Source organism: Vombatus ursinus, unplaced genomic scaffold (genome assembly GCF_900497805.2).
Source record: "Vombatus ursinus unplaced genomic scaffold, bare-nosed wombat genome assembly UNPS02009205.1, whole genome shotgun sequence".
Lineage (NCBI taxonomy): Eukaryota > Metazoa > Chordata > Mammalia > Diprotodontia > Vombatidae > Vombatus > Vombatus ursinus.
Genome location: NW_020948983.1, coordinates 9,213,800 through 9,230,685, shown reverse-complemented (window position 1 = coordinate 9,230,685; position 16,886 = coordinate 9,213,800). Strand labels below are relative to the sequence as shown.

The following is a 16,886-nucleotide window of genomic DNA, read 5'->3' as shown; positions in this document are numbered from 1 at the left end:
GTGTGCAGTTGAGGTGAGATGGAGGAGTAGGCCACAAAGAAATGAGTTAAGTTGAGGAACTGGGAGGCTAGGATCTTTGAGAGAGTATCAACACATGTTCTGAGGTTCCACAGTATGAGGATAGGAGTTGGGGATGTGAGAAAGACCAAGTCGAGTTTTGAACACATTGAGGAAAGAAGAAGAGTATCCTTGAGGTCAGCTGAGAGTAGCTAAGAGAATTTTACTGGGAAGTAGTTAAGGATTGAGTGAACTTTAAGGAAGAAGAGGTTACTTAGTGAAAAAACAACTGATTACACTGCATATGCATACATGTTGTAAGACCACCATAACAAACTCCCCATAAGGGAGGTTGTACCTTATAGAATCTATGCATGGATAGTTGTGTGTCCAAAAACGCTACTTGCCAACTCCCAGTTTGTCTTCCTCCCCTGCACCCATGTAAAATTCCTGAACTTTGTTCTCTGAACTTTGACATGCAAATCACCCAGGTCTAGGCAGTCACCTAAAACAGGGCTTTAAGTATTCCACTCTCAGAAGGCTATTTTGGAGTATATGTCCCTTCCACTAGAATAACTCTCCCCTCCCCAGGAGAAGGTCTTTCCTCCTCAGGAGCAAATCTCCCCTCCCTGAAGCATGCCACTCCCAGAGTACCAAGTCTTGCCACTTACATAAACCACCTGAATGGACCTATGTCTCTGTGCTCTCCAACACAGCACCACCCTTACGTGGGTTTTAGTCTTGTTAATATGTAGATGTCTGACCCATATATCAAGTTCCCTTCTCCCCTCCGTCGCCCCCATTCTTCTTCATTATTTGTCAATAAAACTGAACATTAGCTGGGCTGCCATTGTTATAACATTATTCACGGCATTTAAACCAGGTCCCCAGATAGGGACTTTCCCTTTTGATAGTCGCATCTCTGGTTGGGGCTTGAGTACTGGGGAACCTCCGTCCTCCCAGGAAAGATTCCCTTATGCCAGAGGAATATCACAAAACAGAATGATATATGCATGGTATCTCACCTTAGAACATAAAGTTCTACAGGTCATGGATCACATCAAGGTAGCTTTCATACTGTGCCCACAATACTGTAAAAACTAGTACTAACAATCTAGTTATTCCAGGCTAAGATTTTCCCTCTACATAGCGCTACTGATAAGGAGATAACATAGAAAGTAAACGGTGGAGAGGACAAGGAGCCAGATCCAAAAATAAAGATAAATGATTCATCTTACCTCTGCTACTACAAGAATTCCATACTGTATAAACCTTCCCACTGCTTCATGACAAATTTGGTAAAATGTCTGACAAGGCTGAAAAGAAAAATATTTTAGAAGTGAACATTCTGCACATTTTTATCAAAGTGTTTTATCAGGTAGCTAATAAACATTATCTTTATATTTTTTAAACACCACCAGACAAAAGCAAATCGTAACTTATTCCCAAGTCATTTTTTTTTCAAAATCACCCCCTTCTGTTTGAACGTAAGCTCCAAAAGAAAAAAAGAAGGTTTCTTGTTTAACTATTCAGATTGGCATCTTCCACAGCACCAAGTGTACTTGGGTCCTTACTAAATTGATTTTCTCCCAAACAAATGGATCAGGCTAAGAAGCTGCTTAGAATGAACATATACAACATTTTCTTCTGTTTAAGAAAGACCTTCCCTTAGAAAATATTACCTTAAACATCAGGTGACTATATACCACTTATGGATGGGGAAGTGAAACATGCAGAAACTTCTATAAGGGAAAAGAAGACAACCATCTCCAGCCTAAAGAGTATAACCTTCCACCTCCCTTCCGTTGCTGATATACCTCAATTTACACACAGAAAATCACGTACCAGTACCCAAAGAATTCTCCAATGAGATCCTCATTATATTTCATATAAGATGAAGGACAAGAGGATAAAATATAGTCTAGAATGTTCCGTGGTCATCAATGGATCACTGTGGCATAGTTATCACTCTTGAGTACACATATTTATTGATTACAAACCACCAAAATAAAATAATTCAACAGATATTTATTTAATTATGTTCATTCTAAGAACCTGGTACCACACTGACAAAATTAGGCAATTACTACAATTTGAAACAACTTACATTCTATTAGAAGGTAAAAGTTTAACTTTATTATTCTGGTCTTCAGTTTCCTTATTTGTAAAATGCTAGAACGGAACTAGACCATCTCTATGGTTAATTCCAGCTCTAATTTATGGTATTAGCATCAGTGTTTAGGGAATGTAAAACATTCATTTCAAGTCTACCAAGAACAAGAGAACATATGTAAGCATATTCATACACAGTGCCCTGCTTCAAGGTTCTGTAACTTGGAACACATAGTACTCCTTCCATTGGCACAAACCGAAACACCTGTCTAATTTAGCAGTATTTGAGAGTTGTTATGGCCAAAAAATTTATCACCTTGTCAGCCAATCTGGTGATGAACTTCTCTGAACTTAACTGTAATGGTTCTTCTACAAAATACTGTTCAAACAATCAATCGACAAGCATTTATTAAGCACTTACTATGTGCAACGCACTGTGCTAAGCATGAAAAACAGAAAAAATGGTAAAAAAAAAAAAAAGTCACTGTCCTCAAGGAAGTTATGTTTGAGTGGAGAAGACATGTAAACAGGTACATACAAGATAAAGAGCAGACCAAAGTTAAATCTCAAAAGGAACAGGCACTAAGCAACAAAGGGGGCTAGGAAAGGCTTCTTGCAAAAAGAACCTGAGCTGAACATAAAAAAAGGAGGTATGTGAGAAGAAAGAGCATTCCAGGCATGGGTGATGGCTGAGGGAAAGGTACAGTGATGAGACATGGGATGTCAATTGCAAGGAACAACAAGGAGGCTAGTTTAGCTGTATCACAAGAGTTCATGGAGGAGAATAAAGTCCAACAAGTTTAGAAAAGTATGAATGGGCCAGGTCACATTAACAGAGGATTTTATATTTGATCCTAAAGTGATCTATCATTAGGTTATATTCAAAGCCTTTCCAGATTGCTGGAAAAAGAGTTTGAGGTCTGATGGCATAGCCTTCAAGAAGCTACAGTCACCACCAGGTCACAAAAAGGCATTCATAATAAAGCCTCTACTGATAGTCTTATCAATTAAATTTATTATTTCCACAGTTGTGTACAATGATGATTGTAAACCAACATATATAATGAATTTTGTTCAGGTGTCAAGATGGAAATAAAAAGCTATAACATAAGAGAAAAAAAAAATAAGAAAAAGAATGCAATAATCTTTTCAAGAACACTTTCAAGAAAAGGAAATAAACAGGAACAGATGCCACGATTAAATGTTTACTTACTAGTGATATGGTGCCTTCATTAGAAAGCAGATAACATAAGCCAGCAGCCTTACGGACAAGCTGTTCCTGGCTAATCATGCTGGGTGATACACCTCCAGTACCCCCAGAGCACCTTTTATTCAGGATGGTATAAAGGCTGCACGCTAAACAAACGAAAACAAAAATGAGAAACAGGAGCTTGAACTTTCTAAAAGAAACTTAGAAAAGCAATACAAGATTAATCCTTCAGCTTAATAATATGACTAAATTGGCCAACTGTTTAAGTGTCTAAAATAAGACAGGAACCGCAAACCAATGTTACTTAAGAAAATGGTCTCCACAGAAATATTTATTGAATTTTAAGTGAATCAACCCGCATGCCCAGGCACATCTAGCTCAGCTTTGTCAGTTCAGCTCCCACTCTCTTCCATGAAACTTTCCTTCCCCAACCACTTCAGCCTATACTGACCTAAGCAGGATGGCCTCAGGGGCCTCTTCCAACTCTGATCCTATAAGCTTCCCCTTGTCTGAACTTTTGTCACGCATATTATCTGTATTACATATGTAGGCATTTCATCACATTCTGCCTTACATTGTTATTTAAACATTTCCTATGTGTACATCTCGTTCTGTCTTCCAACAAAAATGAAAGCTCCTGGAGGGCTGGTTTCTTGTTTCCTTCTCTGTTTCAATCAGTGCACATCATAGTACTATGTATACAGTAGGTGATAAATAAATACTTGCTAAGTAAACTAAATATAATATGAGTTTTTTCTTTTCTTATTTTTTTTTCAGCCCAGTTCTACCACAGTGAGACAACATCTAATTATGCTGTTTGGTTTTTTAAACCATGAGGCTCTGTTTTGGCATTTAAAACTTAGTCTTCTCTAGTCTTAGTTAATATGTGCCATGGATCTACCAACCCACAATGGCCTCCATGATGAAGACGTGTAGCACCCCATTGCTGTAGAAATTAAGTTCAAAAACAGAAGGAATAGTTGTGCTTGGAGTAATGAAGAATTCATCATTTCGGCTGGTCTTGGTGATGGTTACACAGTTTCCCAGAAGCTGTATTGCATGCATGACGACATCTTCTGAATTTCCTGAGAATCCCAGGTCAAAATCCCGAGCCAGCACTTCCTCCTTCATAATGAAAAAGTCTTCTACCAACGTAGAAAGATCAATTCCCTGTAGGAATAGAAAAAAGCCTAATCACAATTAAGGTAACTGTCTTGAAAAGCCAAGATATCAAAAATATTTAAGGGTTTTTTTTGCTTTGTTTTTTTTGTGATGTCATCCCTAGGTAAAGAGCAACCAAACCTCACCATTAGGACACATAGAAATAGGGTCAGATGACATATAAAAAAAAAAAGTCCAACAAATTTCCATAGAGCCAGGTCACAAAGCAGGTAAAATATAAAAAGTGTAGGTCACCCACAAGGCCATAGATGGAAAGACCAATGGCTATTCACATGTCATCGGAATTCAGGTTAAAAAAAGGGAAAAAACTATTTAAAACAATCTGCAATTTGGACAGTGTTTTCCTCACTTTGGGAAGAGAGAAATGTAAATTCAAGTAGTTTCCCAACTATGAACATTAACAATGAATTCTATATAGCTTCTTCAGTACTAAGCATTTATCATACACAAAAAGCTTCTGATTTTATATTCTGTTCCACAAGCACACTGTGCAATTCTTCAACAAGACTGAACTTCTTGGGGACCCAGAACTTGTCCTACTCTTATCTTTCGTATTTCACAGCCCCTAACATGGGGCTGAATACACAGCAGATGTTCAATTAAATGTTAATTAAATATGTTAGACATAATTCTAACAAATATTTTATAACGTATAAAACATTACAGACTTACCTGCCGGTGTCTATAGAGTAGTAAACAGGCCACTATGTGTGTTGACATAACAGCACATGACTTGTTAGCAGCTAGAAGAAAGAAAAAAAAAAGACTAAAGCTTTCTAGCATAACTTAGAAAACATTTGATGTTGTTAAGTGGTGTTCAACTGTTCATGACCACATAGCTGCTCATGGGGTTTTCTTGGCAAAAATGCTGGAGTGGTTGCCATTTCCTTCTCCAGTGGATCCTTCTGTCAGGAAATTAGAGGTAAAGTGACTTGCCCAGGGTCACATAGCTAGGAAGTATCTCAAGCTGGATTTTAACTCAGGTCTTCCTAACTCCAGGCCCAGTGCTCTGCCCACTGAGCCACCAGCTACCTCTTTACTTAGAAAACATCTGTGCCTTAAATAAAAAATATTTAAGGATGATAAACAAGCTACTGGCAAATTTATTATAAGTCTATCACTGATAGGTTCTGTGTGAACACTGAAGCCTAGCTATAAAATATTCTTCAACATAAAGAAGAGTCAGTTATGTGGTGGATCCAGTACATACTCTCTTCAAAAGGGTTTGGTTCCTTTGTTTCCTGATATACCCCTAAAATGAAGGACAGTTTCACCAAGAAAACAGTCCCACAGAACTTTGTACTACTCTCATGTAAGTCCTACATGCTAATTTGTAGCATATTTACGTCCTTGTATTTCCTCACTCAGATTATAAATTCCTTGAGTTCTGATGCCATCCAACGTTTCTGTTTATTTCCTATACATTTAAGAAGTGTGAAGTACATAGTAAGCACTTACTAAATGGATGACAACAATCCATAGGTACACAGTGGCTTACAAAGTATTTTCCTAATAGCCCTATGGGATAACCTCTAGGCCTCAGTTTCCTCACCTGAAAATGGGGATAATATTCTTTGAACTGGTTAGGTACTTTTGTCATCACTAGAAATTAGCTGAGCTGAGACTTCAATTTAGGTCTTCTGATCCCAATTCACCATACTGTCCCTCCAAAATTATCAATACAGGAAGAAACTTTACTGGAGAATAATACTTCATATAATGCTACTTGCTCCAGACTCTCATCTACTTCATTTATACCTCCATGACTTCACCATTCTTCCAGGTATAGCCTGCTGTTTAAATTTTTCTCAGCATATTATTGTAATTCATAAAAGAACATTTGGCGTAATATGCAAAAACACAAATTACAAATCAAACAGATAAGTGAACATGAAAAAATGGGAAGAAGGACATTATCAGAAGGTGTTTAAGATGTTAAGTGGATCAAATTAACAGTCTTCACCTATACTAAACAATGGTAGATCAGAAGTTTATAACATCCAGTAACCAATTTTTTTTAATGTTTTCTTGAACATATCTATTTGCAAATTTCTTTTAAACCACCAAGTCCTTTTCATTCTTTCCCAGACCATAGTTATACTGTAATATTAATAATAAAAGTCACAGAAGCAATGTTACTGGCATCATCAAGAAGTCCATTTTTACATTCTCAAGTTTCTACTCACCCTCATTTTCTTTATGTATATTAATTTAAAGACTCCATCAAAAGCAGTAAAAAATACAATATAGTTGAGAAAACTAGAAAAAAGATTAGACTTTGCATCCCAAACCAGGGAAGACTGTTACTAAAAACACACAGCTCATCCAACTAAAGGAAGAGGAGAGCTTTCCCACATAGATATATCATTGTCTTTTTGTGTATGAATAGTAATTGCATAGCCAAAGCTGCAATCACACTGGATATTTTGGTGGCATTGCTCCATATGGGGAGGTCCATGACCCAGCAGGCTATCCTCACACCATCCCAACTCCAATTACTTATGACATGTTTAACCTGAAATGAGGGATTAGTAATGTCCTCCGTTCTTCCTCTGCTCAGAGTACAGCTCAAATTTGTACCATTTTGCCCTCAGCAAAGAATTTGCTTTGAGATGTCAAATAAACAGAAGGGAATGGAAATAGGAGATCCTTCAAGGGTACTGCATCAATCAACATCAGTCCACTCAACTAGGTATAATAATCCATTAGAACCATAATTGATTAGCCAGTAGGTGACTGACAATTCAACCAGCTAGTGATGTTGGTGGAAAGAGAGAAAGAGGAGTTTCTTATGGCTATATTTTTATGTGTCTCATAATTTTCTGAAGCCTGTTTGCACAAAATACTTACACAGGACCCTGTGATCATCTTAAGCATGTTTCCTATAACAAAATCTTTAATGTCAAATTAGACCTAAAAGCTCCAGGGCCCAAACAAAGTCTGCAGATAAGAGAAATTGTCTGTAGGACTAAGCCCACACGGTTCATTTCATTTAACTTTTACTCCAAGTAGGATGTTTTCAGGAAAAACTGAATGAGAAGAAAAATATTACATTTTTAACACTTATTATAACTCACATAAGACACTCAGTCACTGAATTTACTAAACCAGAAATAGTTCATGATGTAGTTAGTTGGAAATCTAAAGCAAATCTACCTTAATAGATGTATATGACAATCTATATGTATAATGCAAATTTACAGGCAGAATATGAAAACAATTACTAACTCATCAAAAAAAAGTCCCAAAAACACATACAGAAACATATGACTCCAAGTAAGCCAAATAAAATCAATTAAGCTTTAAAATAAAACAAAATACAATTCAGTTTCAAATGCTTTGACATTTCACTTACTAAACATGATGTGCTCAGCAAGATTTGCTATTAACTTCCTCCTGGATGGCTCATCATTTACATTTCTGGATTCATTAACTGTAGCCTCTCTACCTTCATCAGCAGCATCATCATTAGGTCTGAAGAAAAAATTTCAATTTACATTTTCAAATGAATATTTAATGAGTCCCAACTTTAAGAAAAAGTTTTATTGAAGTTTTTGTTTTTATATCAGTCATGACTGTATACGCCATCTGCTCCTAGCATTTAACCCACCCCTTATTACTTAAAAGTTAGGTAAAACAGCTCATAAAGTGACCATGTATGACAGTGTATGCAATCTCCTTACAAGCAAGTTAAAAAGAGTTCCTTTGTCTTGCACACAGTTAGAGCAAGAAATAAAATGCACTTTAAGTTACAAGGCATGCTAAGTCATCAAACCCTATGGATAACTGATTTAAAATTTCTCAGTTCCTAAAACCAAGATGCTTTTCTGCATTAACAAACTAATGAATCTAGCTTTAAATATTATACCCAAGAAATGTAACATATATTTAAACTATCACTATGTGTCACTCATCCCAGTAACACTTCATCCAAGAATGCTTGCAACAAGAAGCACACCGTGACAATCTCAGTAAAACACACTTCAGAGTTCAACAACTTTGAAATTGCTCCTAAAGCAAGGCCTTATTCAATTGTTCTGATGAAAAATTCTGTGAAATTAAAACAGCAAGGTTATTTTACAAATTGAATTAACATGCAATATGCAAAACCTATTACTAGAACTAATTTAAACCACAGACAAAAAGCTTATATACTCATCTACAGATAATTCATAAATGTTAACTGAACCCTTAGTTCAAGAACATATTCTAGAAATAATAAAACATTCATAACAAGACAATAATGAGATTCAAAGTCTTATCTGAGGCCATCAGAAAAATTACAGGAAAAAGACAATGAAAAAATGCAAACTTTTTCTAAGTTATTTTCATTTCTCTAAATTAATAATAAACCAAATATTCTGAAAACTTTACCTTGAAGGAAGTATAGCTGGTAACAAAGCTTGCTCCAAGGAAAGCGGGGCAGGCATAGGTTTCTGACTTTGACTCTCTAAGTATTCCTATAAAATTACACCATGATATTTTACTCTCATTTCAGCATCTAATTTTTGTTTTTAGAAAACAAGTTATAAGTTAAGAAAAGGACAGTTTTCCAATGAACCACGACACTCAGCATAATGAGAAATATATCCATCTAGTCTTTGAAAGAACTATAAAACAACATATTTAAATTAAATATAAAACCAAATGCAAATTAACATTTTGCAATGCTAAATTAGCTCAGTGGTTTCCCAGCCTTTTGACTATGAAAACCCCTTTGAATGTCTAAAAATTTCATGTAACCCCAAGTGATATTAGCTGTAGCATTGGTTTCCACTTACTGAGAAAATATAAAATAAGAATGGCTGGTGCAAATTTGGATTCATGAACTCACCCCCTCAATGATCTGCAGCCCATGGGTTAGGAACCACTGACCTAAGACAGCCTCCAAATCAAACTGGAACTTATCAGTTAACTCATTTTCCCCCACTTGATTATCATCACCTACAGGGAATTCAAATTCCAAATTTTTTTTTAATTATATAGAAAAGGCATACAGTATTAACAGTGATAGCCAGCGTAACAATTTCACCAATCAACTTTGTAGTACATGAGTCACATATACTATAATACAAGATTATAGAGAATTAGCATGTAACCAAATGCAGAAACTATCTTGTAAAAAGCCCACCACTCCATCTTGCACAGTATCTTGATGTTTCTCACTCACCTTTAAGGAGAATGGCTGTGCAAAGTCCACTCTAACACAGCCAAAGTTTTTACGCAACATACGACAGACTCCCCTTGCCACACTCCACAAACTTTCATTCTTCTTGGGTTTACCCTGACAAGTAATCAAGAAAAAAATAAAATTGGGCAAAACAACTCTTAAAACAAATTCTTTGTCTGGCCAAAGTAGCAGTTTTGTTTATGAAAGCTAAAAGGGCAGAAGATAAAATGTCTAAGTTAAATCATATAAAATTAAGAATTTGCACAAACAAATCCAATGCAACAAAGATGAGAAGGAAAACAGTGAACTGGGAGAAAAATCTTTGCAGCAAGTAATTCTGATAAAGGTCTCAGTTTCAAGAAAGACATACAGGAAAGAGATTCAAATTTATAAGACTAAGAGCCATTCTCCAATTCATAAATGGTCAAAGTTACTATAAACAGGCATTTTTTAGAGGAAGAAATCCAAGCCACTGGTAGCCATAAGAAAAAAATGTTCCAACCAATTAATGATTAGATAAACTCAAATTTAAAGCAACTCTGAGAGTTCTACCTCACACCTATCAGAGTAGCAGAATGGACAAAAAAGTTAAGTGACAAGTGTTGGAGAGGCTGCAGGAAAACAGGCACAGTCGATAAGCAGTAAATTAGTCCAGTCATTCTGGAAAGCAATTTGGAACTACACCCCCAAAAGTTACTAAACTGTGCATACCTTTTGATTCAGGTTCTATCCATATAAATATATTTATAGCAGCTTTTCATAGTGGAAAACCAAGAGGGTGCCCATCAATTGGGGCATGGCTTAATAAATTACAGTACATGAATGTAATGGAAATCTGTTGTATTATTTGCTGTATATGAAATAGATGATTTCAGAAACCTGGGAAGGAAGACTTGCATGAACTGATGTAAGGTTAAATGAGTAGGACACTATTATACAATAATAGTAACATTATAAAAACAACCAATTTTGAAAGACTTAAACTCTTAAAACAAAATGATCAATCATAATTCCAGAAGACAAATGAAGAATGCTGCCCACCTTCTCATGGGAGGTGATGGACTAAAGATACAGATTGAGATATATTTTTGGACATGGCCAACATGGGAATTTGTTTGGCTTTCCTATGCATATTTGTTAGAAGTCTTGTTTTTCTCCCCTCCCCTGCCCCCTGGAGGTGGCAGAGAAAAAAAGAATTTGATAATTGAAAAAATTTAATTTCAAAAAGCTAAAGGTATAACTTGAAAAATATGACCAGGTGAAGAAGAACTTACAAAATAAACAGTAACTAGAAGTTGGCAGGATATTTTTAACATTAAACTCTTCTGGTGAGTGTAAGAGTCTGGATCTGTGATTCCTATCCTGACCTCTGAATGGGGTTTAAACATTAAATTTCTAAAGTTTCTAAGTCATCAAATGTGTGATCTGATGTCCTTCATTGACATCACAAAACTGGCACCTAACTGAAGATAAACAATATTTAAAAGCCTTAAAACTAAATTAGGCCCAAAGTGAATCCCTAAAACTGATATCAAATTCCTTTAGTGGTGGTTTAGTCTTCATTTTGTCCTTATGCATTCAGAGCTTGTACAGAAACAACTCCAAAGAGAAATTTCTTGCAATCATAACTGAGACCCACTCCCACTTGAGATAATTCTATACTCAGTCCCTACAGGGCTGCCACTCCAGTAGCTGTGGAGTACAGACCCAGGAATGAAAAGCCAATACAAGAAGGACACCAAGTTTTCTTAGAAGTACTTCTGACTCAGAACATTTCCTCAAAGAATTAATACTACATCCACAACCAGCTTGGAAAGAAATAAACTATGTTTTCTAAAATAAAAAATCCATGAGTTCTTTGCACTCATCTCAACTCCTTGTAATCTGACTTTTAACTACAATACTATAAAGAAACTCCTCTCTCAAAGCTGCTCATGATATCATATAAGTCTACAAACTATTTCTGTCACCATCCTCCTGGCCCTCTCAGCTTGACACTGTTAACAGAATCCACACCTAAACAACCAATTCCTTGTTTTCAAACTGTCAGCAGTTCATCATCGTCAGCAGGATAAAATACAAACTCCTCAATCCAGTGTTCCAAGGCCCTTGACAATTAGGTTCCAACCTACCTTTTCATTCTTATTTCTTATTTGTCACTTCAAATGAGACAATTATACAAAGCACTTTGCAAATCCCAAAGTACTATATAAATTTCAACTATCATTATCATTAATTCTAGAGCCACACTAGATAACTACCCAAACCAGGTATTCTATCTCCCAACTCCTTTCAGTCACAAAGCTGCTACCCATGCCTGAAATGTATTCTCTCGGATTCCCAGTTTCAGAACTGTTCTCTTCCTTCAAGGTTGCTATCTCCTCCATGAAGCTTTCCTTCATGCTTTCAATTGTTAGTAATCTTGCCCTCCTCAAATTATCACATGTTTACTATCTTTATTTATGTTGTGATCCTACCTCAAGTCTTTATTTCCACAGTGCCTCACACCCCATACAAGCTCAATAAATATCTGACTTGCAAAGAGGGTGTGCTCAATACTTGTTACTGATTAACACCAAAAACATTAACTATATTAAAGCAAGAAAGTGGTACAGATGGCAAAGCCCTTCTGACTGCAACCCACCCCTCCCCCCAAAAAACTATTTTTTTACTCAACATTTAAAAGACATTCTTACCAGTTGTTCACCATTGTAGTGACCTTCAATAATCCGCTCATAGGAGATTCCAACAGGGATTATCAAAATGTCAGGAATGGTATTGGTAGAAAGAGTATCCACTACCACAGACAAGAGGCCTGCCCTAGCATGGGAGGTTCTTCCACTCCGAGAACGTGTTCCTTCCAAAAAGATCTCCAAAAACTGTTGCTGTCGAAGCAGTTCTACTATGTGCTAAGGGCGGAGGACAAAACAAAACAGTAAGTCAAGATCATAAAACTTACCATATGTTTTTTTTTTTCTCCAACCCAAACTACAATTTCATTGGTTTCATTTCCTCACGCTCAATGACGACTGACACCTGCTCTGCAGCTAAAGCCTTCGCACCTGGAATGGTGAGAGATTAAGTAGTTTGCCCAGGTCATATAGCCAGATGTGTCTACTGGAATTTAAACTCAAGTCTTCCTGACTGCCAAGTCAACTCTTTATTCATAATACTAATCACAATTAATTTATGTAAACTAAAACATTAAAAGAAAATATTCATATACTAGCAGAGTATCTTTAAAGGTAATGGCAGAAAAACTTGTCCTATAACTAGCTTGGGATGAGGGGGTGGCACTACAGAATAATAAAACCTACATTCAACTTTCACATTTCTTTAACTGGGGGAGGGGAGAGAAGAGGATTTTGTTTGGATTGATAATTATCAATGTGTGGATCTCCCATTGTGGAAAACTCCATTTAGCAATGCAGACTGGCAACTCATCTATAACTTACAGTCTTAGAGAGCTAAATGGGACAAAGAAATTGCAAGACTTGCACAATACTAACATTGGAATCACTATGGCCCATCAAAGGCAAGACTTGAACCCAGGTCTTCCTGGCTCCAAGGCAGACTCTCTATTCCTTCTACCATACTGTCTCTTCCTTACTTTAGTAAAAAATCAAAATATCAAGACAATTTATAACTTTCTTCTCAGGTAACCAACACAGTAGCTTTAGAGAGAACACATACTCCATGGAGTAAAGCTCTGTAGAGAGTATCTTTTCGTCCATCTGATGTTTCATCTAGCCTTCGTCGTATGAAAAAGCCTCCAAGTTTATGGATCAGCGTACTGTAAAAATGAAAGAATGTATAATTTACATGCAGAAAAGATGACTTCATGTTTCAAAACTCAAATCTTTCAAATACTCAGCATTTGGCTATTTCAGCCATATCTTTTGAGCTATTCTGCCTATATAAAAAATGTTCAAGAGTTCCAGTTTCTAAATTAATATCTCATTTTGGTAACTGACATTACTCTTCATCAGTCCTTAGATTATCACTGTTTATGTCAGAGGCTCTATTATAATGGGTTCCAAATCAAAGAGACCTATCTGTGATCTTTACCTTCTCAAAACTGACAATGTGATTTATGCTTAGGCACTTTATGCTACACTTGAATATCAAATCCTTATGCAAGTTTCTATAAAATATCCAAGTGCTAGAATGCCTGCTTATGGCATATTTTGCTACAAAACAAATGTTTTTATAGAAGATCTCTGTCCAGATGAAATCATCACTAATAACAACTGATTTGGAAAAAGTTTTCATGACATGTCTAACAATCAAAAGTTAATAATCTGCTATTTATTTTAACAGTATTGTTCAATTACAATATCAAGTTATTACACCTCATGCTAATCAGGCAGCTAGATGGATAGAGCACCAGGCCTGGAGTCAGGGAGAACACCCCGAGGGCAAGTCACTTAACCCATTTGCCTCAATTTCCTTATATGTAAAATAAGGATAATAATAGCACAGATTATTGTGAGGATCCAATGAGATAACACTGTAAAGCACTTAGCACAGCAGCGCCTAGTACAAAGTAAGTGCTATATAAATATTAGCTATCATTATTAATTCCTTGTCATCCTTTTCACTCACAGAGCTCCTACAATTTGGATTTGTGTTCTTTGCAAATGATAAAGGAAAACTCAAAGTACACAGATGTTGCACTTTTCACTTTGAAGAGCTAAAGTTGAGATTTGATGATTCAAAGTCATTCTCTTTCCTACTTGTTTTTTCTCCACTGATATATTCCCTAACAAGTTTCAAGTTTCTACTTGCCAAATATGCTATATAAAAATTGTGCTACAGAATAAAGGGAACAAAATAAAACCTCAAATTAAACCTGTATCAGTTTTACTTTGAATTTCAAATTAAGCTGATTGATTCTTACCTGAAGATAGGTATGTTCAGGTTATTGCCAGCAGCAATGTATGGTGCTTTGATGTTATGACAGAAAAGAATGAATGTGAGCAGTAGATAATCAATATGGGATTTATGAACTGGTAGGAATATAAGAGGCAAATTCATCTGATTGGAGGGAAGAAAAAAGATGTGCAATTTTAAATTAAAAGGTAAATACAAATGGTAAATTATAGCATAACATTTAGCAAATCAATCAACCTAGGCTACCACGCTACCAGCAAAATGCTTTAAACAATGCAAACTGCTAACAATAACTAAGAGGTGAAACTAACATCCCATCTAATCTAGGCTGCATGCAGCTACCACAGAGACTTCTAATAATGAGAGATCTCACAAAAAGGGGCATGTCCCGAAGAAAGGAAAAAAAAAAAGAACCTTGCAAAATATTTGAAACAAAAAAAAAAAGTTTTAGTAAACATGGGGGGGCTAAGGGTAAAAGGCTTACTAAAAGTCAACAAAAAGACTAATCTTACTTCAGTGGCTGCTTTGACCATCTCAAGTTGACCTTTGTGAATTTGAACACTCCAAAAGAAGCTGTTGAAAAGTTTTAGTAGCACCCATCCAGTCAGCCTAGGAGAAAACAAAATGCTAAGATGAGCCTCTGCTCAAACGTCACTCACCACCAGCTTAGCAGCTACTTGTAATTAAAACTATCTATAAACAACTGGCCTACTGGATTGACATAATGGTCAATGAAACCAGTATGTGTTCATTTATAGATTCATTAATCATAATGGGCATCACATTACCCTCATTTTTACCCCAAAAACCAGACCACTAGCTCATTCCAAATTACTGGCCTCCTGACTGGCCTTTTACTGTTCCTGCAGAACTCATTTATGTAGTATAGTTTATCAGGTAAAAAAGAATCAACTTAAGTCATATGTGATTAGATTTCTATATAACTTAGATCTCAGAAGCAAATACCACCACAGTCAACTGAAATTTGAAGGAAACAAAATGAGGAATCTAGAGTGTTCTTTGTTAATATACACCAGGCAAAACAGTTTGCTTAGAGAAATAGAAAAGAGGTTAGCAAGCTAGCTGAGGTAAGAACACAAGTAGTAGTCATTCAACTATGGTTTTTATAATGTTTCAGGGTATGTCAAAATATACTTATTAAGTCCTGTAGGAAAGGGGGATAGGGTAAGCTATTGCTTGGAAATACATTGTAACCTTATAATCTCTTAGACATCCATCCTCCCTCCTTTCTATTCTCACTGCCATTATCTGTATGACACCATCCTGTCATACAGGCCCTTAATATCATTCACCTGCATTACCATGGTAGCCTTCTCTGAGTTGTCTGCATTTAGGCTTTCCCCTTATCAATTCATTCTATGCTACTAAATCAATCTATATAACCTTGGGTAAGTCATTTAATCTATATGGCCTATTTCATCATCTTTAAATCAGGGACCAAATGGACCAAAAATATCTGTAAAATCCCTTCCAACTCTAAATGATCCTATAACCCAGTGGTACCAAACTGAAATAGAAATGGATCTATGGGCCATGTATTGACATGATTTTCTAAAACCACAAATTAATATTATCTATGTTGTATTGTATATTTATTTTATTAAGCATTTCCCAATTACATTTCAATCTGGTTCAAGCTTCAAACTTACAGCTAGCAAAACGTAGAGGAATGCAACACATATAGAAACATCTATAATGTTAAATGGAACATTAGATCATTACAGACATAGGTGAGATTTCAGGAGGCAAAGATGGAAAGGAGGGCATTGCAGGGGTAGGGAACACTGTGAAGGCCCATATTAAGGTGATGGTACTGAAAATAGAAAGGAGGATGTAAAATGTAGATGGATGCAAAAGAGATTACAAGGATGCAATGTATTTTCATGTCATAGTTTATCTCCTTCTTTTACAACCTTATTTGTCAATACTACTCCCTTTACTTCTAGCCAAACTGGACTACAGGCTTTGTCCCTGACCTTTGTCCCTGTCCACAATCTCCCCCCATCACTATGCTTCTGCTCACCTTGTTCCCTATCCCTGAAATGCTCTCTTCTTTCACCCTGCCTCCCAAAATACCATCTATGTCTGTAATGACCTAACGTTCCATCTAACATTACAGATGTTTCTCTAAGTGTGGCATCCCACTTCAAGACTGCAAATTTCTTTAGGACAGGAACTACATCTTCATCTCATCCTTGACAACTAGCATATGTTCTACACATTATAGGAACTTCAAACATATTTATTGATTCTGTTTTTACTAATGCAATTACCTGAAGGAGTCAACTCTACTGACAACCT

At 36.2% G+C, this 16,886-nt stretch overlaps 1 protein-coding gene across 1 annotated transcript in view; it reads right to left on the bottom strand.

Annotated features, from left to right (window-relative positions):
- The window catches only part of GPAM (glycerol-3-phosphate acyltransferase, mitochondrial), a 38,871-nt gene that overhangs the window by 5,761 nt on the left and 16,224 nt on the right, over nucleotides 1–16,886 (bottom strand). The window contains exons 8-18 of the mRNA XM_027851759.1: nucleotides 15,077–15,173; nucleotides 14,572–14,708; nucleotides 13,365–13,464; nucleotides 12,368–12,580; nucleotides 9,672–9,785; nucleotides 8,876–8,961; nucleotides 7,857–7,975; nucleotides 5,174–5,244; nucleotides 4,225–4,489; nucleotides 3,323–3,465; nucleotides 1,236–1,313 (exon numbers count right to left, since the gene is read on the bottom strand). Of these exons, the coding sequence (XP_027707560.1) occupies nucleotides 1,236–1,313; nucleotides 3,323–3,465; nucleotides 4,225–4,489; nucleotides 5,174–5,244; nucleotides 7,857–7,975; nucleotides 8,876–8,961; nucleotides 9,672–9,785; nucleotides 12,368–12,580; nucleotides 13,365–13,464; nucleotides 14,572–14,708; nucleotides 15,077–15,173 (1,423 nt within the window). The remainder of the gene's footprint in view (nucleotides 1–1,235; nucleotides 1,314–3,322; nucleotides 3,466–4,224; nucleotides 4,490–5,173; nucleotides 5,245–7,856; nucleotides 7,976–8,875; nucleotides 8,962–9,671; nucleotides 9,786–12,367; nucleotides 12,581–13,364; nucleotides 13,465–14,571; nucleotides 14,709–15,076; nucleotides 15,174–16,886) is intronic.